Source organism: Acartia tonsa, chromosome 10 (genome assembly GCF_053477335.1).
Source record: "Acartia tonsa isolate MP-2025a chromosome 10, ASM5347733v1, whole genome shotgun sequence".
Classification (NCBI taxonomy): Eukaryota; Metazoa; Arthropoda; class Copepoda; order Calanoida; family Acartiidae; genus Acartia; species Acartia tonsa.
The window spans coordinates 12161262-12188441 of NC_137269.1; the positions used below are offsets into that span (position 1 = coordinate 12161262).

Genomic DNA, 27180 nt, shown 5'->3' on the forward strand with positions numbered 1-27180 from the left:
GTATTTCTTTTCAAAAAAGGATAACCAATAGAATCTTTTTATTTTCAATTAACACCCCCCCCCCCACACACACCCCATTTGGTCGATATTAATCATGGCAGTATTCGAAATGTTACAGAACGGCACCAGATTATATGTGAATCATGGCCATTTATGTTTCTAAACCTGAGGGGAGCTGTATTTTAACAAAACTCTATTATGCCTATTAAGATTTTTAGCATCTTTAAATTTATCCGATGATATTATGAAAAAGGAAATAAAAACACAGGATGTTATGAGGATGGTGGGGGATAATTGGTTCATATCTAAACCAGAGGATTTAAGTTCTCCCTAATCATATTCAAATCTTGACACACATTTCTTTACAATATGATCCGAGTAATATTCACGTAAAATTATTTCCAAAGATTCTAAAAGGCCTCTGATATATTTCCAATTTTGATTGTAGATATTAAGATAGAAGCAGCTTATAGACTTTATAGTGACTATATAAAATCATGTCATAATGTCATTGTCATTAAAATGTAGAATGTAAACTGCAAAATAATTGATCATAGGAATCTTCACAAGGATTATGATACAGCTATTATTTAATAGTAGCTAAGCAAATTATGGTTCTTCTTAAATTTTTTAAAGCTGCTTATAGTGCCTTAAAAATGGCTTCATACAATACAAATGACCAATGGCAGGCCAGTATATATTTTCATAGACCGATGGTAGGCCAGTATGAATGTAAACTGCAAAATAATTGATCATAGGAATCTTCACAAGGATACATGATACAGCTATTATTTAATAGTAGCTAAGCAAATTATGATTATCCAAAATTTTTAAAAAGCTGTTTATAGTGCCTTAAAAATGGCTTCATACAATGCAAATGACCAATACACAGACTTATAAATGGCCAATACACAGACTAAATTACCAGTATACATTTTCAAAGACCGATGATAAGCCAGTATGACGTAATTTTTGAAAGGCACTATAAAAAGCTTCAATTTTCATCTGCTCCAAAACGTTATAAACAGACGGACAAAATAATTTATAAACTATAAGCTTGCATATGATGGTTATCTTTGAGACATCTATCTTAAAAAAGACCGAGAAAATCTTTTTCCTACAATGAATATTATATTTTTCATGGCTTCGAAACCGATTAATATCCGCTGGAATGGAACCGGTCTTTACCCATGCAGAAAAATTATGAATAGCATTGTATTACAAACAATTTTCCACATTATTGAAATAAGAAATAAAAAATGACGCGATAAATAACTATAAAAATGAAATCAAAGGAACGTTGAATAAAATTCTATAGAACTATTCCCAATTTTGTATCCTTTTATCTGTATGTAAATGCAATTTTATATCTCGATAAATTTACACTATACTTTATCACTACATAAGTGTACCTTTTTAGAAGGGGAGTGATTCTATAATCCATGATATCCGTATTTCCGTAAGAAATGGAATGGGAGAAATATGAGTTTCTTCTCTGCTATTCAAGATAGACAGTTTTTTTTTGTGAAGATTCCTTTTACCAAAAAAGCATACAGTAAATAATTAACTTGGTCCGTCAGGTTGTCAGTAATGCTTTTTAACTCGATTTTCATTCCATCTGCTGAGCGATGTTTTCTTTACTTTATATTTGACTAGCGGCTTCGCCCCTAGCCTCTAGGGGCTTCGCCCTATATAGTTATGGGAAGTCAACCCTCCTTAATAGAAATATTCAAAAAAAATATTCTTTGTTTAATTACTCTGTGGTAAAATTAAACCCAGGTTGTGCGCTTTATGCACAAAAAATTTAATTTGTACAAATTAAACCCAGGTTGTTTGCCGTATAAACAAAAATTTCAATTCGTACAAATTAAACCTAGGTTGTTCGCATACACAAAAATTAAAATTGAAAAAATTTTTTTTTATTTTTTTTGTTGGGGGGGGGGTGGATTCAATTACTGGTTTTTGTTTACAAAAATTTTAAAAAATAAAAAATTTTGGAAGTGGGGATTTTTCTTATTTTTGGGGGGGTTGGGGTGTCCCACCCCCCCAGAAAATTGCTTAAAACCACCCAAGGACCAGTAGGTATATTCCCAGAAGGGTAGAGCCCAATTTGATCAGCAGTTACTGAGATTTTACAAAAAATGTAAAAAAAAAAATTTTGGAGGTTTTATTTTTTTTATTTTTTGGGGGGTTGGGGGTGTCCCACCCCCCAAGAAAATAGCCTAAAACCACCACAGGACCAGTAGGAATATTCCCTGAAGAGTAGAATCCAATCAGTTCAGTGGTTACCAAGATCTTAAGGGACAGACAGACAGACGGACAGACGGACAGACAGACATCGTTCTACTTTGTATTATAGATAGCTTTGCTACTTATGGTTTATGTCATCTTTGTAACTTTATAAGTAAGCTCTTCTCTAATGACAGGCATCCAGAATGTATGTTTACTAGGTCAACAAGTCGCTACAAAGCTGCTTTAAAAGTTAAATATCTGGCCTTAAGAAACTTTATATTAAGTACATTTTCATAAAATAGTAGTTGCGACCCTAACTCTAGAAGGGAGTAGTGAGAATCAAATAGCCTAAAACTGTACTAATACTCAGATTTAAAACTAAAATAGCCTGCAACTATTATTATATGGAGGTTTTCTGAAATGAAGAACTCAATCAGTTCAGTGGTTGGCGATATCTCAAAGACTAAAAAAACCCTAACTCCTTTATGCAACATGATAAACCTTTTAAAAAGTGTTTAAAAATATCATTAAAGCTCGAAAAAATCCCTTTTTAAGAATCATTATGTAAAATATCATGTAAATAACAGTTCAGTCAATGAACTTTGATAAAATAGATTTTAAATGTTTCCTGAAAAGTACATTGGTCTACATTTCAATAAAATCATCCTTAAATATTAATAAAACAGTTTGATTTCCATGAAACAGCAATAAAAACTCATTGATTAATATGTCTCACTGAGAATAATAAGGAAGAATGTTTCTAAAGTCATTAAATGCAATGGTGTAACAGTAACTATTTAGTTATTATGAGCCTGCCACTGAGCTATTACAATAAATTAACCAAAAAGAATCTCTTTTTCAGACTACTTCCTAACTAAGTCATGATATCATTATAATTATATTGATTGGTGACTCATAATGTGATAAGATTATTTCCCATAGTGATTTAGCTACGAATAGGTTAAATCCAGCTAATATAAACAAGGGAATTAATTCGGAAAAAAAATCACGTAACTTATAAGTGTTTTCAGCTGTCGTTGGGGGGCAACAAATCGTAAAATTGACGACCTCTCCATTTGCCCCCCAAATATTTTTTTCAGATTAATTTCGCTTGTTGGTTTTACCTTATACCTTCAACCAACAAACACAATTAATTATAAAAAGTTAAGAACCCTCTGAAGGGTTACACTGACACAACCCAATCTTTCCAGATTTTGTATAATTTTTGAGGAACACGACGTCCAGTGACGTCATATTTTTCTTTCCCGAAAAAGGGAAGGGGGGAAGAAAAAAAGAGATGGGAGAAAAGGGGGTTTTCCCCATCTCTTTTGAAGATATTTTCTTCCCCCCTTCCCTTTTTCGGGAAAGAAAAATATGACGTCACTGGACGTCGTGTTCCTCAAAAATTATACAAAATCTGGAAAGATTGGGTTATGTCGTTACACTTATCATTCCCCTATCCTAATATCTATAAATTTTAACTATTTTGGTTAGGTTATATGTTGGGTGATGCTCCGCAGGGCCGGGTTAGATCAGTCAAAATAAGGATAACAGAAATTTATTTGTAACAAATATTTTAGTAAATTTTTAAAGGGGGTTATTTTTTTGGTGATACTCTTTAATTATCTTTGTCCAGGGAAAAGGGAGTGTGATTCTGACAAACAATTTTAAAGGACAATTTACCCAAAACCCCCTTCCCCTTATCCTCCCTTCTTACATACCCCTCTTCAAATACATGGTAAAACAAGATATACCCCTACCATACTTCTAAAGGTTTCGTGATTTTGTTTGATTGTTAGAATAGCTAGGCCTGACTTTGTCAAACTGTTCTTCCACCTATCCTTATCGCTAAGGGGTAAATGTGATTTTCTCGGCTCCTATTTGATATAAATTGCTGATTTTTTGTGAAAAGATTACTTTTTTAAAGAGCATCCAGTATATAATTTGGTATTATCCTCTTAGAAATTTTTTTTTCAATATTGAAAATTTGAGTTTTATTAAGGTTTCGTAATTTTTCTGCTTCGTTATCAATGCATGGTGTACCATTCTTGTTTCTTTCTATTCACCAACTCCTTTTAGTTTCAATATCCAATATATGTAAATTATTAAAAATTAAATTCTCGTGTTACCCCCCCCCCCCCCGGGCCCCCCCTCCCTTTATCACTGTAGAAATATAGGAATTTATGAAAAGTCTTGCTTCAACAAGTTTTGCAATTAATCTGCACAAGATCTGTGACATTGAATACAATTTTTAGCAGCAAAGCTACTCTATAAAGGACTTTGTCAGCCCGTCCGTAAGTATTTCCATAACGCTATGGAGAAATTATAATTACTCAGCTCTGATTTTTCTTGTAAAAATTCCCATCATTATATAGTGCATATTTGAGTTAAAAACATACATGATTTACTTTGTCCGTTTGTTAATCCATATTTTTTGTGCTTCTCTACTTATGGATGTTGTAACTCTTGTTTTTAGTAACACAGCTATTTCAACATATGACTATATTTCCGTAATGAGTTACAAAAATACACTTATACAATAAGTTTAAACTAAAAAATTTTCTGAACAGCCTATAAATGTCTATATAGATTAAATTAACATGTAGGAAAGATAGTAAACATTTTTGTGAAAATTAAGATCGTGTAATCAATGGGTTGTTTTTTTGCTACGAGTAAGAGGTGAAGGATCCCTAGTCTATCCTCTGAGCTGAAAAGTCTATACTTATACATTTATTGTTGACACAAATGACAAAAAATGGATTATAAGATCGGTAAACATTTACTTATTATATCATTCTTGTCTTATTGCAAAACATTTAAATTTTATAGTACAAAACAAATAAATAAATAATATATTGAAGGTGGATATTAGATGAAGAAATCTTTAGGATGCATCAGATCAACCAAGTGTATCATTTCATAAAAACTTACCATGCTAGCAGGGATCTAAAGGGATAAGACAATGGCCGATAAATTATATGATGATACACAAAATTACCCCTTGTGTAGATTACAATTAGTGGTTGAAACGTTTGAACACTCGTCTTAATAAACCAACCAATCAAAGTCCCCAAAGTTATTGAAAACGATATTATATGACTTTGGGGACTAGAGTAATTAAAAGCCCATTGTTCCCTCTCTTTCGATCATGTTATACTTTTGTGCTGTTATTGTATCGGCATATAGACTATAGTCGAACTCGTAATTAACATATTTTTTTTCAGTTTCACATATTGTAATTGGAACAAATGTTGATGTGATTATCATATATAAAGACTAGCCTACAGCTCACGTTGTTCGCTGGTCTGTAATGCTCTTGAGAATATTAAATATCCGTACTGGAAAGGTAGAAGGCTAATGCAATTATTAAGATATGACGAATCGGCCTCAGGCCGCCTTAGGGTCCGAGTTATTAGGAAAAATTATTATATTATAAATTATAGAGTAGCTTCTCTACTAAAAAATATTTTAGCAGAAAATCTTACATGAACTTTGTATGTCTGTCTGGTACAAAATCAGAATTATGATTTACTTAAAATTAAAAATGAAAAGCAAATTTGTCTGTGAGGATTTCGCTGACTAAAAAGCATCATATTTAATTAACTTTGTCAGTCAGTCCGTCCATTATGCTAAAGTTTTAGTAATTAGATTTTTATGGTATTTTATGTTTTAAGTTTACTGTATATATTTCTATTGACATCTAATGTTTTAACCATATTGTCCGTCTATTTTATTAGATTTTTATGAATTTTACAAAGTTTATGGATGTTATCATATGTTTCTTGGTACTCTAATTGAAATGTCTGTCTGTCTGTCTGAAAGAAACCGTAAAGAGGTAAACTTGAATTTCTCTTTAGTTATAAAAGATCAATGGAATTAAAAACATACCCATACTGATGAACTTACTTTGTCCGCCCGTCTGTTGGAATGCTTTGATATGCATCTACTATCAAAGATATTATATAAATTCTATTGTAAAGATTTCCATGTTTATTAGCTTTACTAAGGACTTATAAATGATGTCATCCTTGTTTAGCTTTAAAATTTCTAAGAAATTCTATATGTTCTATAATTTATATCTTATCAAGAGTAAGGGCACATCAAGGGTATACCTTGGTGGGTTAGGGCCCCCTGCAGGAGTTAGGCTTATGCAAAAAAAACTATCCCTTCTAATTTACAATTTATTTCTAAAATATGGAAGTGTATTTTCAATGCTTGATATGCACTCGATATGGGAAAGCACCCTAATCCTCACTTTGGCTGACCTTGCTTTTTTATTAAATATAATATTTTTTACGCAAAGCCCCTCTTTAATTAGAAATGTCCGTCTGAGGGTAAAACATAATTCACCATCTGCTATTAAAGATAGACGGTTTTAATTTATGAGAATATACCCTATACCTTTAAGCATCCAATATGTGATTTACTTATTCCATCAGCCTGTCGGAAATACCCTGCAAGGCATTTAATTTAAAATGTAAAAATTTTATTTATCAAATTTTAAATTAGATAGACGATCACGACTGATTTTTTCTAGAGAAGATTTTCCTGATAGATGAATATCTACTCTCTACCTTATTTAGTCGGTTAGTCTGTCTGTAACCCTCCAGATGACATCAATTTCTGTAGGGAAATGTGCCTTTTCTTCTATTGAAAATAGAAGTCTAGCCTATAGTCCTTAAAATAAAGTAAAAGGATCCCGGTGTGTGTGTGTGTCTGTTTGTACTAAAAGATCTCTATAAACGCAGAATCGATATGGTTCTCCTTTACAAATAAGCATCCAATATATAATTTACCTGGTCTGTCAGTCTATCGGTAATGCTCTGATTGTCATTTGATTGATAGAAAGATGAATTTTTCCCTGGTAAAATTTTACAGGGTGATTAGCATCTACTCTGCATCTCAATTGGCCCGTCAGTCTGTCTGCAAAAATATGTTTTTCCACTTTTTTTATGAAGGTTAAGATCTCAATAACTACTGAAGCAATTGGGTTCTCTATTTTAGGTAAGCTTTAAATAGGTCCCATGATGGTATTAGGCTATTTCATTTTCAGATGGTTTTGAGCTATTTTTTCTAGCCTGTTTCTAGCCCCTTTTAATTGAGAGCCCCTGGATGCTAGGTACACATCCGCTAGTTTAAAATATTCTTATGCATTTAGAATAGAAAGAGATAAATATATTAACTTACACATAAAGATTACTTCAAGTTCAACTACTTACGTTAGAATTTCTGTCCGGCTGATTTTAGTTATTTATTTTATAATAAAAGCCTTTGATACTATGAACGTATTAACATTCTGCCTTAGAGTTTTCTTGTTTTTTTTAAAAAAAAACCTCTCTCTAACTTGCTTTTTCTTCCATTTTCTTTTGATTTCTTAATTTAATCTTCAAATACGTATTTATAATAAAGCCATTTTCATTCTTTCAAAAATGCAATTTAAATTACGGAATTTATTTTCCAATATATATTTTTTTATAACCGTCAGGAAAGGGTTAAAATGTTTTTAATTTTTGTTTCAAAATTTGGACACATTAGGGAGGGGCGCTAGAATCAACTCATTTTAAAACTAAGTTTTCTTAAATTTACTATATTATGAATTTAAATTTTCTTTTTTAAGAATAGTAATAAAATACTTCAATATTATGTAAATAGCAAGATGAAATAAAAAAAATTAATTTATCTATAATACAAAGTAGAACGATGTCTGTCTGTTTGTCTGTTTGTTTGTAGCGAAGGATCTCGCTTACCGCTGAACCGATCGGGTTCTCCTTAACAGGGTAGCTTCTCATAAGTCCCGGGAAGGTTTATAACTATTTTGGGGGAGGGTACCACCACCCTATCAGGAGAAATCGCCCCTAGAAAAAAATTACCCCTCCCGAAAAAGAGACTCCAACGAAACATAAACCAACTAATTCTGTAATTAGATATTTTAAATAAAAAAAAAAACATTTAAAGTGCCACTAGAGGCCTCTAGGGGCGTAGCCGCTAGTTCTTAATAAAGTAAAATATTGGGTTTTATTGTTCTGGGCAATGAGAGTTTATTATCGATTATTGGAGCACTATGAGTTTTAAACATTTATTCCTTGGAAAACTTGAGCTTTTTTATAGACATTTATTTCCTATATAGATCTGACATGGATCTTGAAGCAATAAAGCAGGCCCTTTTGTAAATGTTAAAAATTAGAAAAATCTATTAAATAAAAGTAATCGCAAATATACTTAGTAAATAATAGTTTCACCTCACTTCCGCTAATTATCATAATTAAAAAAAACACAACAGCATAAATACTGAAAACTATGTCAAGAAATAACAGTTTGTAAAAACAAACGTATAAGTATATATGTATAATCTAGACAACTACCTGGCCCAAGTTGTTAAGCCATCTTTCGTATGCTAGCAAATTACTTTCTGTTCTTTTGTAGGGATTCGGCTGTGTTTATATTTCCGACGCTTTTGGAGTACATTTAAAGACCCAATTAAAAGTCGGCACAGGGTCCCCACCCCGTGGACAATGTTACATTTAGCTCGTATCCTATTTATTATTTTACTTTAATGTTTGTAATGTAGTAATAATATTTTAATGAAGACTTTTATAAAATTATTTTTCATCAATGTGATCAGAATGGTAATATGACATTAATTTATGATTTAAATAATATCTCTCTTATATAATCACACCTAGCAAATTTTTTATAGAAATAAAAGTACCTTTCTGGCCTGATATTTGGTTTGTACTGGTTCTTGTTGTGATTGCCATGACTGCTGGCCTCCTGCAAGGATGTGAAACCTGAAACATACTTCAATTTTACTCTTATTACAAATAAAAATTTAAACATAAGGGGTGGGGTGAGGGGGCTTTAGTTACTTTTATCTGCGGAGATATCCAATGCAGTCCACAATATAACCTAATCTTACCTGCCTTCGGGAAAAGACAAGCAAACTACAAACTATCCCCCCCCCCCCCCACAATCCATGTTTTTTTTTCAAAATAGGGTGTCTATGCTTGTTCTACCCCCCTTCAACCCCCACAGTCACACCCCCCCTAAAAAAATAATAATTTGGCCAGACTTGTTACAATACCTTAATGGAATTAAAAAAACAAATCTGGTTCTATCTTGTTTTGTTATTTAAAAATAACAATTAATTTTTTGCTCAAAAGAATAAAAAGCAAGGGCGAAGACATCCCAAAGTATCCAAACAATAAAACTGTGTGTGTTTGTGTGTGTGTGTGTGTGTTTGTGTGTGTGTGTGTGTTTGTGTGTGTGTGTGTGTGTGTACAGCGAAGGATCACGCCAACCGCAGAACTGATATTGGTATCTTTCCAGTGGCAGCCAACTTATGGTTTATACAAACCCTCCTCATATTGTGTATAGAGCTGTTTTGCAGCTTAAGAGAGATTGAAAAGCTCTGCAAAATCATATTACGGTTGGACGTATATTATAAAGTAGCCACGCCACAAAAAGAGTGAAAAATAAAACGATAAGAGTACATCTTGATGAAGAATTGAAGAATGCTCTTAATTAATTAAAAAGGAAAATTTTGTCATCTTTGAGTCTAATTTGAAAAGAAAACCATTTAATAAAGAAAGGTTGAAATTTCAGATTGGTTTCTACAAAGCGATTTTTCTGTTAATTATTTTATTAATCAACAATTCTATAATATAAAGTAGTAATGTTTTTTGTCTGAAGCTTAAGATCTTGGTGAAATTGATCCAAAATGGTTGTACTTTAACGGAAGCTTATGAATATGAATCTTTACTGAAAATTTCAGCTGTCTAATTTAAATAGCATTTCCCATAAAGCGTTACGGACGAACGGTCAAAGTAAACTACAGAGATTGGGAGTTTTGTTATGCAAATACCTACCCTGGAAATCCGAAGCTGAAGGTTTCAGCGTGGGTTTGTAATACGAGGATGGGGGGAATGTAGTTTCTGTATTTCCTAAACAAAATATTTTATTAGGTCACCAATTTTCAGGGAGGCTTTCCCTGTCAAATGATCGTGTATATAGTTATAGTCGATAAATAATGTCGATAATATATCAGCCATGACCGACTACTTGCCGACGCAAATATTGTAGGTAGGTATGGGATATTGGACTGTTTTTTACATTAGTCCCCAAAGTTGTCTTTTCAATTTGGGAACTTTTATTAAATTTTGATTGGTTAAGTCATTAAGTTGAGTGTCCAAACGTTTCAACTACTAATTGATTTCTACAGATGGGATAATTTTGTTTATCATCATTAGGGTGTACATCAGTTTTCGGCCATTGTCTTATTACTTTGGATTCTTGTAAATATTGATAGCATTTACTTCGACTATATTGCTTTAATAAAAAGTGAAAATGGCTGACATAATATCGACACATCGACAGTATGATGACATTATAACTAAACCCAGAACGACTTCATTATGCAATCTACATTTTCCTGGATATTTTGTCTACGGTAGTCCATAAGTGTACAGCTTTACAGTACATTGTTTCTATTTGTTAAAGCAACACGTATGATAAAAGAAAAAGATTCTTTTTAAAGTAAAATGCTTATATTTCAATCAAAATCTATATTTTTGTATTTTTTACCGATCCACTTCATTATGCAAATCAAAAGAAAATCAATGGGAAAACGTTTGTTTTGCCATTTTCTCCACTTTTAAAAATTAATTCTGATAAAATAACAATTTTTTAAGGGATTTATGCATTAATTATAATGAAAAACAGTTTAAGGTAGATTTTAATGATATTTCTAAATAAGAAATAATTGAAAAAAAGAAATTCTATCCCTATCACTTTAGAGGACAGCTGCCGACCCCCAGTCTTATGGATGAAGCTAAATACATGTTAAAAATAAAAATTACCCTGAAAAGTTTTCTAAAATGTTTTTTGATGTGTTAAAAAAAATCCATTTTAAAATCTTGATTTTGAGGATGATGGCCTTTAAGATGCTCTTACTGGTGGTGATGGTGAGCTAAATGTTATTAAAGTGCATGCCCATGATGAAAACTTATATATTGAACTATGGTCCAATTTTTGTAGTCATAGCAGCCTCCAGCCAAGCAATATTAAAAACAAAAAAAACTGCAATTTTACTTACTAAAATTCATAAAGTAAATAATGTAGTTTTTAGATAATGGTTATATTTCATGTCGAGAGGCTCCACTGGAGGCTGCTATGACTACAAAAAATGGACCATAGGTTAATAGACAAGTTGTTGTCATAGTCATGTACTTAGATAACATTTAGCTTACCTTCATCACCAGTAAGAGCATCTTAAAGGCCATCATCCTCAAAATCAAGATTTTAAAATGGATTTTTTTAACACATCAAAAAACATTTTTGTATACGTTTCAGGGTAATTTTTATCTTTAACATGTATTTAGCTTCATCCATAAGACTGGGGGTCAGCAGCTGTCCTCTAAAGTGATAGGGATAGAATTTCTTTTTTTTCAATTATTTCTTATTTAGAAAAATCATTAAAATTTACCTTAAACTGTTTTTCATTATAATTAATGCATAAATCACTTAAAAAATTGTTATTTTATCAGAATCATTTTTTAAAAGTGAAGAAAAATGCAAAACAAACGTTTTCCCATTGATTTTCTTTTGATTTGCATAATGAAGTGGCTCGGTAAAAAATACAAAAATATAGATTTTGATTGAAATATAAGCATTTTACTTTAAAAAGAATCTTTTTCTTTTATCATACGTGTTGCTTTAACAAATAGAAACAATGTACTGTAAAGCTGTACACTTATGGACTACCGTAGACAAAATATCCAGGAAAATGTAGATTGCATAATGAAGTGGTTCTGGGTTTACAAGCACCCTTTTGATAGGGCATGTAATTATCCTTTGTATTTTACTAGCGGTTGCACCCCTAGCATCTATCTAGAGGCTCTTTATTTAAAAAAGTAGCCAAACAACCATGCCGGAACCTATAAGGATCTTCACTGTAAAGAAGGACCATATCAGTTCAGCAGTAAGTGAGCTCATTCTCAACAGACAAATAAAGCTTATAACTTATATAATAGGATAAACAGATTGCTGATAATTTCTAAGATGTTAGATGCTCTACCGCTGAAAAAAATATATTAATAAGTTAGCAACTTGAATAGGGTCAACAATTTAAAAAGTTCTATTCTTTTCATATTTATTCAAAAAATTTGATTCTTGGGAATATAAAATCTTTCCGAAGTTAAACAATTTTATTTTTAATTCCCTCATTCGAAAACTATCGAGCACTCAACCCCCTCTTTACTTTTTAAATAAGAGGAGGGGTCTGTGCTCGACTAAGCACTTTGAGAGAAACTGCCATTTTTAACAAGCGGATGGTTTTTTATGACAAGAGTTTACCTTTAGGGGGTGTGTAATTATTTAGGGTCGAATGACAAAATATGGAATATTTCTAAAAATAATAGTAAGTTATTATTTATCTAACCCATAATATAGCCGGGTTGTCCAATACATTTATTAATTTTACTAACCTGATTGCTCTGGATAAAAAGCAGATTCTTGTGCTTCATATTTGTTTCCCCCCAAGGTGCTGACGCCAAAATATCCAGAACTAAAAGGTCAATCCTTAAATTGGCTGCAGAATTTAAACTTTGGATGAATAATTTATACGTTTGTTTGTTTACTACTATAAGTCAAGGTAGGTTATATGTAGTATTGGGTAGACTTGTAGCGGTAAGGCTCTCCAAAGGAGTTAGACTTAGAAAAAACCGTCCTATAGTTTCAATTTTAACAATATGGAGTAAGTGAGGTTCAGTGCTCTATACACTCTTTGAGGGAAAGTCCCAAATTCAGGGAGTAAGGGAGGGGACAATGGGCAATTAATTCAATTTAAGAGTTTTTGAAGAAAGGCCATGAAAACCAGAATAATCCCGAAAATATGGTGGAAATTGTAAATTGATTGTTGATTAAATCTAGAAAACCATAAACTAAGAAAAAAGTTCCAAGAAAAAAAGCAATCATTTGAAAATAAGATTACCAGTATTACAGACTGACATAACCATTCTGTAATTAATTACTAGAAATATCTCCCTAGAAAGAGGGAAAGAGAAAAGAGATTTGGGGGCAAGTGATGTGAACACGAAAAAAAGGGGCAGGCAGGTGTGTAGCTGGATGGGCAAGTATATGACCCGCACGCCTTCCTGCCCCTTTTTATCCTGTTTATTTCCCCCACCTCCCTTCTCCATTTCCCTTTCTCGTCTACTTTTAAAAAGGAGGTGGGGATGAAGGGAGTGAAATATAGTATGGGAGGGGGGCCGTGTATTTATATTTGAACTACTCTCTGTCTGCAAAACTATATATATTCAAAACTAACATAGCGAGTAACGGCATTTCTTGCGCAAGTCCCCAAACTCAGTCAGAAACTGCTAAATTCTTGCACATTCCCTTTAAGCCAGTCCCCAAAGTCTGAGACTCCTAAAGATTGAATATTCGATCCATTATCCCCTCTCTTACTCCCTGCAAATTGCCGCGTTTTTATAAATCGTTTTATAATTACTTGGATATTGCACCAGATTTTCGCCTACTCTAATAAATAGATCTTCCAGCTGGATAATATAACGATACCCAATATCCCATCCCTCTACCCCATATCCCACCTTTTTACCAAATCCCCTCCATTAAATGCCTGACTATAGAAACCTAAATTGACGCCAAAATTTCCTGTGTTATAATATCCAAGTTATACCTATTGTATACCTATTGATTTTTAGCTATCAATATTTAAAAGCATTTTTAAACTTCAATTGTTACATAATTTTAAGAATTGATCCCTAGAAGATTTGTCGCTGTATCCTGGTGTGTTTATGTTGAAATACCCGGGTTTACTTTTTATTGGCGTTGACGACATACTATTACAAAAATTCTTCTTTATTTAAGCTTTAGATTTATAGAAATTGTAAGTTAACAAACAGAATTTTGTTCAAAATTGCGAAGAATTAAACACCGTGAGTTTTATACAACAAGATTAGTTTTCATGAAAACTTACGCCTTTATTTAAATGAAACATAATGAACTGGTTGAAAAAAAGTTTGATATTGATTTATTGCATCTTTATCCTCCAAAAGAACCATAAAATAAATAAAAAAACTAACAGGAATACGTTCTTACATGTCTCTGACATGAATTAGCCCTTATTAAAAATTCAAAATATGTAAGAACCATTCTTCTAGCTATACTATAGGTCCCAAATGCCATACAAATGACAATAAAGCCTACTTTTAAAAAATTTGTGGAAGAAGTGAAAAAAATATGCCTTTTTTCCAAAAGGCACAATAAAAATAAGGGTTAGCTTAAATAAAGAAACCTTGGTTTGCTTGCAGCTGATGTGACATAGCTGGGTTTACTTGCAGCGGAGGTAAGGATTTCATTTTCTCTGTCATTACAATTATTTATTATCTATTGCAAGCGTATGATCTGGTGAAAATTATTTTTATGTCTGCTATAATTGCTAGGTTTCGAACTTAAGCTTAAGTATCAATATTCAACCCATTAGCTTTTCCAGTATGGCTTCCAAACCGTAGTATCCGTTGGTTTAAAACTGGTTCTGAGCCATACTGAAAAATCATGTATAGCATCGTTTTACAGATAATTTTACAAGAATAACAAATATGCAATGTGGTAAATATGTGAAAGCTATGTTGAAGCTGAAGATCGCCATAACTACTGAACCAATTGGGTTCTACTGAAATGGTTTGAGGTTAAAAAACATGCATGTTACCAATTTACGTATATATATTGGTTTATAGAACACACATTGCGTGTAATTTAATAATGGTTAATATTCCTGGCATCATGAACACAACAACTTCCAAACATAAATCCATCCATACACATACCCAGGTGCTGGCCATCAGTCTAAACAAAAAATGTCCATCATATATATTCATCCGTCTATTAAGTTGTCCACTCACAGTGCGTTTGAAGGTGCTTTGACTTTTGTGTCAGAACCTAAATTGGGACAAAGTGCATTTCATTACCCTAGGTTAGGTAACTTCATTTCACTTTTCAACAAAATCTAAAATGCAGCCGTTTTTGAGTTCAATTCTCACCCACTAGGAGTTACCGCATAATCATGACAAGAAAAGCAAATATTATTTATTTGAAATTTTTAACAACTTTGCTTTTATAAAGTCTGTCATAAAACCTCTCTATATATGAATTATTTAAGGCTGAATTTCCGTGACCTTAGCAAAGCAATTAATAAAAATGGCCATGAATCAACTCACTAAAGGAGTGGTTTTATTAAGAACTTTATAAAAGCAAACTTGTTCAAAATTTTAAATAAATAATCTTTGCTTTTCTTGTCATGATTATGCGGTAACTCCTAGTGGATGAAAATTGAACTTGATTTTTTCAAATCTAATTTTCTCAAAAACGGCTGCATTTTAGATTTTATTGAAAAGTGAAATGAAGTTACCTAACCTAGGGTAATGAAATGCACTTTGTCCCAATTTAGGTTCTGACACAAAAGTCAAAGCACCTTCAAACGCACTCTGCACTAATTTCCCACTGTATGAAATGTTAACGTTTAAAAAAGGTTTAGGACAAGAAGAAAGATATTCATCCGTCCATCCTTAAGTCTATCTATCAATCAAAAATTCTCCATCTGTCTAAACAAAAATGTTCATAATAAATATTAATCCGTCCATCAAACATGTTCATTTTTTTTTCCATCCTTATATCTATCTCTATCAATCTGTCTATCTATAAATCCATCTACACCCAAGTTCTGTCCATAATTCTAAACAAAAATGTCCAGAGCAATATTCATCCGTCCATGAAATGTGGATAAAATGTAAGATTTCAAAATGGTTTATGCCAAGAAAAAAGACAATTAGGCTCAACGAGGTCCAAGCTTTTGTGGGGCATTGGGAGGGGGGTATAAAAAATTGAAAATTAAAGTTTTCCTAGTTAATTTTTTTTGGAGGTGGAGGGAGGATAATCTTTATACCATAGAGGCAAGGACGTCCAAGCTTTTTTCTTTGGGGGGAGGGGGATAAACACCCCTATAACCCCATCCCTTTTGACGTTCCTGATTAGGTCTTCTTTTGAATTGTTAGAAACATAAATATTCTACTACTTGTGTCAGGTATTGTACATAAATCATTTAATATGCCATATTCATAGCTAGATCTTTAAACTGACGTACATTTAAAATCTAGTTAAAAAGTAGTTGCACTTCTGAAAATAGTATTCCATATAAAAACATTAGTTTAAATGAAAAAGTTAGATTTGTTAGCTGCTTGTAGAAAACTTTTAGCAATATTATTTTTTTTCAAACTTTTTTACAGACTTTTATTTTTCTAGAGTTTTACAATTCTATGTCTAAAACATATGTATATAGTAATAAATAAACCATAAGAGTGTTATAATGTCCTTCTATAAGTGTGTTTGTTACTTACTATCTCCAGAACGACAATAATTTTGGAGATATATTGTATCAATGTATGTATTGTATATAACCCATAAAAGTTAATTTCGAATTTATGTATAAAATATTTTATGTGGGCAAATGTTTTCTTTACTTAGAACGTGTCCTTACTTTCATCTGTCCGTACATCTACATTGAACTATTTTTAGCACAACTTCTTTTTAACTTCTCTTTGGCCGTTCATCCGTAACGCAATGTGGATTTTCTCAGTCGATATTTAAGATAGAATGCTGACATCTTGGCCATGTATTAAAAGACATTCCTTTTATAAAGGCTTCGGGATCCATGATATTTTATGCTTCGCTACTTAAGGATGTTGTCATCCTTGTTGAATTTTGACCATTTAATTTTTGCTTTTTTTCTTAAAAATATTATTCTTTTTATCAGCTTTAAAATTAAAAGATTAAATCCTTGTTATTCTTTGATTAATTATTTATGTTTTTTTTCTAATTTGCCTTTATGGGTGTTGTCATCTTGGTTTATACAGAGTTTATGATCTAAATAAAAAGATTCTTTATATTGGACAATTTTTATTAATGTTTTTGATTGAAATACAATATCTTTCATTAGTTTAGCTTATAGAACTTTTTTAATCTATTTTTTTTCTTTATTTATATATTAAAGGAAATTAAAAATGAACATTGAACAAAATTATATATTAATAATGCAAAGAAGCAAAAGAACAAAGGCGTGTATAAGGGAGGTTTATCCATCCCCATGGCAAAATAACTGGGGTGGACAATCCCCCCTACACACTAGCTGGCTAGGGTTCAACACTCCCCTGATAAGTCAAGTAAAAAAACGCACCCACACTTAAAATTAAGGGAGGCGTGAAAAAATTGCGCCAATTTGTGTATATTTTCATAACCATTGCAATAAAAAATAAAAAAAAATAAACAAAGAGGAAGAATCAGTCCAATTTCAGCCGAGCCACCAAAGTTTAATTCAGCCGCAGTCTTCCCCACTGCACCGTAAGTCGCAGCCATATAAAATATTCTTTTTGATTTTACAATACCTAAACTTCTAAAAAACCTGATTGTCATAATCGTGTATAAACAGTTATTTCTGAAAATCGTTTTGGTAATATAATAGATATAGTAAATTATACCTAACTCCAATATTAAAATTTTTTTTCTCACAATTTCTTTCTAAAAATTTTTCGGGATTCGTCGTATTTTTAAAATGGCTTTTTATAGGTTATTTTAGGTTAGGATAGGTTATATTGGGTTAGGTGATTGCCCCACAGGGTTAGGTAATTGGCCCTGCAAGGTTAGAGCCCCCGCAGGGGCTAGAAATAGGAGAAAAGCTACAGTGAAAAATACGAAGAATCGCCCCAAATTTTCTTTTTTGATTATCAAAATAATGTTTTAACAGTTTGACTTTTAATACTAATTTTATTCTACAGTATCTATGCAACATATTAAGATATAATAAGCTAACTTAATTCTTACAACTTTATCAATAAAAGTAGACTTTGATTTTGAAATAATAAAATTAAATTAAAATAATTGATGTCCTTTAGACTGAAGAGGGTGCCATGTTCACCGAAATATATTTCAATAAATAACTAAGAAGACTTTTTCACACAGTGAATTTATCAAACATTATAGAATCGTCCTATAACAAACTAGCGGATTTGTACCTAGCATCTAGGCGTTATATATTTACAGTGATGATCAGAAAAATAGCCTTAACCCTAAAACTAAGACTTAAATCTAAAAATAGATTAGCAATAACAAAACGAAAATCATTTATTGACGTTTTAGTGGACATGAGCTGCAACAAACAACCAAACATACAAATAGATTCATAGAATCTACTGACAAAAAAATGAGAAAAAATGTTGTTTTGGCATTTTCTGGTATAAAGGAATTCAACAATAAATCAGTGACCATTTCATTGATTTGGCTTACAAACTAAATATACACGGATTAGCAGGCATAAAGTATTTAAATTTTGAAGGGATTTTGATGTTCATCCTTATATAAAAGTAGCAGGATGTCTTTGTTTATGTGTATATAGCTTAAGATCTCGCCTACCTTTGAGCCAATATGGTTCTCTTTTACAGTAAAGCTTCAGTTAGGTCCAGGGAAGATTTTTACCTTTTTTGTTAGAAGGGTACCACCACTCTCCCAAGAGAAATTACCTCTAGAAAAAAATGCCCCCTTCGCAAAAATATTTCTTTTAATTTTTTTGTCAATTTAAATTCTCCAAGCAAAGCATTATCCTAAGAAACGTACCATTTATGAAGAAGAATAACTTCACTTTTGCACAAAATATGTTCCTATTGGTTCAAATAATTGATTGATCATCTAGACCTTTTATACCTCTTCATTATTTGATCATAATTCTTTTTTTTAAAAGAAAATAAAACTTTATCCTTTGTTTGTGAAATGTATCTGCAAGGTTATAATTACTATATAAATACATATAAATATGATAATAATAATATGTTTATATTATAATTTTATATTGTTTATTCATATTTGTTGCCAAAATTATTGAAACACGTTTTTAATGTTGACTTTTTACATTTAGTTGGTTAGTAGTACATATCTATAAGAGTAAAGCTCTTCAAAAATTGCTTTTTTCCACACAAAAAGCCATAAAAATGAAAGTACTGTATTTTGTAAAAGTTTGTCCGCTTAAATCATCAACTCAAATGAGGATTCTCTGAGAAAGCGTGTCAAGTCCCCCGGCCAAATGCTTTTAACTACTACTATTAAAATCTTGGGAATAGTCCCTTTCGTGACATTGCACCTTAAGGGGCGATTTGTTGTATTTTTAAAATGGCTTTTTATAGGTTATTTTAGGTTAGGTTAGTCTATATTGGGTTAGGTGATTGCCCCACAGACAGGGTTAGGTAATTGAACCAGCAGAGTTAGAGCCCCCTGCAGGGGCTAGAAATAGGAGAAAACCTACTATACCCAAAATCTTTACATACTTCGCTTATTTTCTACAGTTTTGTCCTTGTTAAAATATTGCCTAGTGATAGCTTGATTAAAATTTGGCCAAACATATCGGAAATATTGTAATAACATATTTATAAAAACGGTATCTAACTATCATTAAAAGATTAAATTAGAGTAATTTCAAAAACCAAAATGCCTTTTTTGTATATACTTAAATTAACAGATCCAGTAAACTGCTGAACCGATATGGTTCTTCTTTACACTGAAGCTTCTTATCCAGATCCCGGGAAGGTTTATAACTTTTTTTTAGGGGAGAGTACCACCAACCTCTCAAAAAATCATTTATTTCTTTTGCTTTTTAAAACTAAAATTTAAAGTTGAGGGTCAACTTTCCTACCCCTTCCCTCCCCCACTTCTTCCCTTAAGCTCCTCTAGAGACACGTAAAATATAAAAATTTATCCATTGAAATAATTTACATAAAGAAATCTTTTTGTGGTAATGATAATAAAAGATTTAAGGAGCTTTAATTAAGTTTTGAGTCAATATGGTTTATTATCTTGATTCTCTTACATCATGATTCTAACTTGTTTTATACCATATTTCAATTTATATCTATAATACAAAGTAGAACGATGTCTGTTTGTTTGTCTGTCTGTCTGTCTGTTTGTTTGTCTGTCTGTTTGTTTGTAGCGAAGGATCTCGCTAACCGCTGAACCGATCGGGTTCTCCTTTACAGGGTAGCTTCTCATAGGTCCCTGGAAGGTTATAAAAATTTTCTTGGGGGGTGGGACACCCCCAACCCCTCAAAAAATTGCAGCCAAAATAATCACATTTACAGACTGACTTGCTAGAAGACAAAGTGAATTATAGAGTATCTGCATTACTTAAAAAAGTATCAAAAGAAGCAAGATGTCTCAGTTAAATAAAGAAATTCTATTAATCTAATAGAATTATATCAGATATCAATCTATACAATACTAGCGGATTCCCCTCTAGAAGCCTCTAGGGGAACGTAAAATGTTTTCTTTTCTAACTATGTTAAGATCAGCTGATAATTAAAAAATATTTTTTCGCCGCTAGATGGAGTTAGTTATTTTTTTTTGCGATTTCTCTTAGAAGGGTGGTGGTATCCTCCCTTAAAATAGCTATGAACCTTCCCTGGACCTATGTGAAGCTACCCTGTAAAGTATTACCATGTCGGTTCAGTGGTTAGCGAGACCCTTCGGTACACACACACACACACACAGACAGACACAGATACAAAAAACCTTTTACTTTATTAAAAGGTTTTATTGGAGAGCTAATATTAATTAGCCATCTATTAAGAGTTCTTTAAAATACCCATCTAAAACTATTAAAACTCCTTATTATATCCCCCTAAATTTAAAAAGCTTGGACGTACCTGTCATTGACAACGTTTTTTCGTCTTAATTGTTATTTACTGTCTGTCTATTGAATATGATTATGTAGCGGGATAAATTGTGTCAAAAATCAACCATGCGACGTCATAAAAATGATAGATAATCACTCATTCTTATGACATAACATGGCTGATTTTTGAGACACTTTGTCCAGTTACAATTTAACTGGGCTAACTAGTGCAAATGAATTTATCCTTACCTTTAAGCACTCCCATACAAACATGCAGGTTCCCTTCAGACCTCCAACTTCACAGGGGTTGGGGGTTATCTTGAAGCCATCTGAAAACAGTAGTTATTTATCGCATTGTATTATAGACAGATTCCATGGATAATAAAATAAAATAATAATTAAGATTGAGGCCCAGGCTAACAAAACTGGTATTAATCTGGTACTAATATTAATCGGTTTTGAAGCCATACTTGAAATGAAATAATTGAATAAGATATAATTTGAGAAGAATGTAAAAAAAATAAAACCAATGACAATCCACCTTATCCTATTATATCTATAATACAAAGTAGCTTGATGTCTATCTGTCCGTCTGTCTGTCCATTAAGATCTTGGTAACCACTGAACTGATTGAATTCTTCTCTCCAGAGAATATACCTATGGTCCTGTGGTGGTTGTAGGCTATTTACTCCCCCCAAAAGAAAAAAATCCACCTCCATTTAGAATTAGTGGTTGCAGCACCAGAGATACTGATTTTTTTTAAATTAGCCCTTGAGGCAAAGCCCCTAGATGCTAGGGGCGAAGACACTAGTAAAGTAGTAAGGTATTTTGTCTGTTTAAGATTTAAATTACCGCTGAATTGATTGAGTTCTCCCATTTAGGGAAGCTTAATTTAGGTCCTGGGATAGTTTTAGACGTATTTTAGATATAAGCCTTGATTAACCAATATACCTCTATCTACTCTAGGGATAAAGTCCCTAGATGCCGATTGCGAAGCCACTATACAATTATTAAAGAAAACAATTCTATTGTCAAACAAGAATTTAAAAAAAAGGATGTACTGCAGCTTTTGGTCCAATGCTCTAAGAACTTTAAACTTCCTTAATTTTGACAATCTTATAAGTGTATGTAATTTGGTTGCATAAGTTTTTTTTATTTTATGTTTAAGTATGTTTTTACAAGACAAAGAATAAAATAATTTTCTTCTATTTTTTTGCTCTTAGTAAAAATCAGTTGTTCATTAATGCTTTTTTTCTCCATGTTATTTTACTCAATAAAAATAAACCAACTAGAGAAACTGATATTAAATCTGTTAGAGAGTTTATTTAAATTCACAAAAATACAACAATTATTCGTTTTGTCTGAAATAAATTGATAAAAAATACAATAAAAATATTTTATTTCCTTTATTGTATGTGTACCTTCTTAGATAAAAAGATTAGATACGGTTTGCGATTATAAATAGATATAAATTATGAAAATATATATTTGCATACAATAAAAGCATAATAATCAGAATCGCACTACAAGCTCCATAAAATTGATCTTGCTAAGTTTTTTTTTATTACTTTAATTAACTTAGTTACTTTTAGCATTATTTTTTCTTTATACCTTATACCTTCAATCCTTACTTAGAAGTAACAGGATGTGTATGTGTTTGTACCATATAGTATAAGATCTCACAAATCTCTGTACCGATATGTTTACCCTGTACAATGAAGCTTCCTGTGGGTAATAACTATTTTTGGGGAGGTTGCCTCCAATTTTTGCCTCCATCCTCCCAAGATAAATCGACCCTGGAAAAATACCACTTCCATTTTTTTTCCTTTTCCTTTTTGAAAATAAAATTTAAATTGAAGGGTCGATCTTCCCTCAAGTGCCCTAGAGGCTTCTAGGGGCATTCTTCATCTTTCTTCATTTTGACGATTAAAAAGTATTATTGTTCATTTTTGATCCATAGGTTTTTGTGAACGTTGTTATAAATATCAATAAATATGCCTTGGAAAATAAGACGTTACGGATCATTAGATTAAGAAGAAGATAAATAGATGTCCTTCCGGCTTTATGATATTACTGCATTAAACATTTCAAAGTTTTTCTGGACAGGTTTAAAAAAACTGCGTAAATAATAACGCGCTTGATTACTTGAGGTGTCCGGTTTTTGGCTATGCACTAAATGCGTCAACATAACTATACAGCTATGAATAGTTACTAGTTTTTCTTTATTTGACACATTACTAAACCCAGAACCACTTCATTATGCAATCTACATTTTCCTGGATATTTTGTCTACGGTAGTCCATTAGTGTACAGCTTTACAGTACATTGTTTCTATTTGTTAAAGCAATACGTATGATAAAAGAAAAAGACTCTGTTTAGAGTAAAATCCTTATATTTCAATCAAAATCTATATTTTTGTATTTTTACCGATCCACTCCATTATGCAAATCAAAAGAAAATCAATAGGAAAACGTTTGTTTTGCCCTTTTCTCCACTTTTATAAATTAATTCTGATAAAATACCAATTTTTTAAAGGGATTTATGCATTTATTATAATGAAAAACAGTTTAAGGTAGATTTTAATGATTTTTCTAAATAAAAAATAATTGAAAAAAAGAAATTCTATCCCTATCACTTTAGAGGACAGCTGCCGACCCCCAGTCTTATGGATGAAGCTAAATACATGTTAAAAATAAAAATTAGCCTGAAAAGTATATAAAAATGTTTTTTGATGTGTTAAAAAACTCCATTTTAAAATCTTGATTTTGAGGATGATGGCCTTTAAGATGCTCTTATTGGTGGTGATGGTGAGCTAAATGTTATCAAAGTGCATGCCCATGAGGAAAACTTATAAATTGAACTATGGTCCAATTTTTGTAGTCATAGCAGCCTCCAGCCAAGCAATATTAAAAACAAAAAAAATTGCAATTTTAATTACTAAAATTCATAAAGTAAATAATGTAGTTTTTAGATAATGGTTATATTTCATGTCGAGAGGCTCCACTGGAGGCTGCTATGACTACAAAAAATGGTACATAGGTTAATAGACAAGTTGTCATAATGGTCATGTACTTAGATAACATTTAGCTCACCTTCACCACCAGTAAGAGCAACTTAAAGGCCATCAACCTCAAAATCAAGATTTTAAAATGGACTTTTTTTAACACATCAAAAAATATTTTTGTATACTTTTCAGGGTAATTTTTATCTTTAACATGTATTTAGCTTCATCCATAAGACTGGGGGTCAGCAGCTGTCATCTAAAGTGATAGGGATAGAATTTCTTTTTTTCAATTATTTCTTATTTAGAAAAATCATTAAAATCTACCTTAAACTGTTTTTCATTATTATTAATGCATAAATCCCTTAAAAAATTGTTATTTTATCAGAATCATTTTTTAAAAGTGGAGAAAAGTGCAAAACAAACGTTTTCACATTGATTTTCTTTTGATTTGCATAATGAAGTGGATCGGTAAAAAATGCAAAAATGTAGATTTTGATTGAAATATAAGCATTTTACTTTAAAAAGAGTTTTTTTCTTTTATCATACGTGTTGCTTTAGCAAATAGAAACAATGTACTGTAAAGTTGTACACTTATGGACTACCGTAGACAAAATATCCAGGAAAATGTAGATTGCATAATGAAGTGGTTCTGGGTTTAGCAGTGGGGAATGTCTTGGACCATAAACAGACACATATAATGATGGAAGGAAGGAATTAAGTGTCATTTTCCTCAACCCCCCTGACTGCTGAAATAATCTAATAGTTTAAAGTTTTAAAAATATAGTATTGTGTATTACCGACCTCCTTAGGGCGTTTTCCCGTTTTCAGGGAAGCTATTAAGTAATTCTTTCAAGCAACTTTGAAATTTCTTTGGACTTTTATTTCTTTAAAGTTGCAGTATATTTTATGCTTTAATGTACAAGAGTCTGCTGTAATCTGCAATTCTTAAAACCATCTTTTTATTATGAATGCAGGGCGTTCACAGTATTCAAATCATAACCCCTTGACGATAAAGTGGATTGGAAAAGGGGATGGATTTATTGTACGAATAAGACGATATGTAGATAAGCATTAAAAGTAAAAAAAACTGTTGCTTATTAAAATGAAAAAAAAGTAACTTTTCAAGTGTCTCAAAAATCAGCCATATGAAGTCATTAAAATGAATTAGATGAGAGGGGAAGTGGGAAAGAAAACCACTAAAAAAGAGATGGATAAACCCTCATTCTTAAGACGTCACATGGCTGATTTTTGAGACACTAAAGTTACTGAAAGAAGATGTACAAACTAATGGAAATTATTTGGTTATTTTTTTTTTTTTAAAGATAAGATATCCAAACATTTAAACGGACAGACAAACAGACTGCCAATACTTCGAGACCACTACTACAGCAGCGAATGCATATTATATTCTATTATTTAAATAAAAAAACAATGGTGGAAATCCGATTAAAAGCAACTAATATGGCTTCAAAACTGATTAATATCCGCTGGATTAGAACCGGTGCTCAGCCACACTGTATACTTGTATAGCATCTTATTACAAACAATTTCCCACGAATTAGCCCCGGGGGGGGGGCGAGTTTTCAAATATTTTTTTATTTTACTATTCGCGGAGAGCTGTCTATAATACGATGTGATAAATAGCTTATAATTCTTATTCATTAATCCTTTCTTTTGGCAGAAGACATTAACCCTGAAAACAGATTTAACATGCCAGGATTATCAGGAATCTCAAGGAATAAGACAATGGAAGGGAAATTGATGTACGCACCCAATGATGATAAACAAAAACACCCCATCTGTAGATTACAATTAAAAAAAAGGTTTGACACAGTTTGGAACTAACAATTAAAAGACAATAATGGTTACCAAAATTTTTAAGCCTACGATAAGATTACTTTGGATACCATTGTAATTTACAGTTTACCTTCAACAATTGAGGAGGAAAGGGATTGATGGAAAAGTTTTGACATTGGCATTTTATAAATACCAACCTAAAACAATAGAGATCCCCATTAGTTTTAAAGCCAACAAATTACAGAAAGTGTATAGAAACAATAGAATCAGTTAGCACACGTAAAACTACTACACCCTTTCATCGATTTATTTCAAATAAAGATGGGTGAGGGGGGGGTGTATATTTCTGTGCTCGATTATGCCCTATGAGGGAAACCGCCGAAAATCCATTCATTTGTTTAACTTTGCAAACATAACATGATAAATGTTGATTAAAATGGTTGAATAACTGTCTTCCTATAGAGTTGATATACATAGAAATAAAATATATACTATATATGGAGAAGAGTCAAGTATATAGCGTGAAAAGTATAATTTGTTTCACATGGCTGATCTACACCACTCTGTCCTGCTCGGTTAGAAGCCAAGGTCATTATTTTACCTTTTGTTGTGCTGTGCCCCGCAGGGATAATTTGGATTAGGTATTCAAGTTTAAAAAAGCGTTAACACTTGAAAAAGCACCAGCCAGGGCCAAATCTTATAAATTTCGTAAGCTAGCCTAGGAGTTGGGAGTTAATTAGTCTTACATAGATAAAAAAAAAAGAAGGCTAGCCTAAATTTTTTACAGTACTTACCCAGTGTCCGTGAGTAATTTTATTGGTCACCCAATTCTAATCATAAAATATAGGCGTTGTTCGCTTTTAGTAAGTTTTGGGTTTGTGATTGGGCTCAGGCTCGTCATAGTCATACTAAAGAAGTTAAAATTGATAGTATCCACTAATTTTCTCTTTGTCACAATATATCAATGAAAATTAAAAATGAAATTTATTCAAATTAGCCAAACATTTTTCATTTATATGACAAAATTTTTCCTTTTTTAAGTTACCTATCTATAAGTCCATGATTTTTTTTATTGTTGTTATATGTTGTTTCTCTTATATATGATGACAAATAAACTATATATCAGCACAAGTTTAATGGATGTAGAATAGACATGGATAATATGACAGGGGAAAAATTGTCCTCAAATAACCTGCTAACCTGGACATCACATCACTTATTCATCCAGTAGAAAAGGAGGGGATAGTGTAATGGGGGGTGGAAGGGGGATCGTTATTTTAGACAGCTACTAGTTTCACTTTATTGATAGTCTGGTGTAAGATCCAAGTAATAATAAATCCAATACAAACATTTGTAGTAGCGAAGCTACTCTATAATGTTAAACCAAACATCCTTAAGTCATTATGTCCGTCAAATTTAGTTT

General features: G+C 31.9%; 2 protein-coding genes across 2 annotated transcripts in view; both read right to left on the reverse strand.

Annotated features, from left to right (window-relative positions):
- LOC145329415 (serine proteinase stubble-like) overlaps positions 1-12794 on the reverse strand; it is a 39171-nt gene extending 26377 nt beyond the window's left edge. The window contains exons 1-3 of the mRNA XM_080173526.1: positions 12714-12794; positions 10098-10172; positions 8942-9020 (exon numbers count right to left, since the gene is read on the reverse strand). The gene's annotated coding sequence lies outside the window, so the exon portion shown is untranslated. The remainder of the gene's footprint in view (positions 1-8941; positions 9021-10097; positions 10173-12713) is intronic.
- A 1187-nt stretch (positions 12795-13981) lies between these two features.
- The window catches only part of LOC145330440 (uncharacterized), a 29283-nt gene continuing 16084 nt past the window's right edge, over positions 13982-27180 (reverse strand). Inside the window, exons 3-6 of the mRNA XM_080175074.1 lie at positions 21206-21285; positions 15026-15096; positions 14546-14614; positions 13982-14090 (exon numbers count right to left, since the gene is read on the reverse strand). Coding sequence (XP_080031200.1) covers positions 13982-14090; positions 14546-14614; positions 15026-15096; positions 21206-21285 — 329 coding nt within the window. The remainder of the gene's footprint in view (positions 14091-14545; positions 14615-15025; positions 15097-21205; positions 21286-27180) is intronic.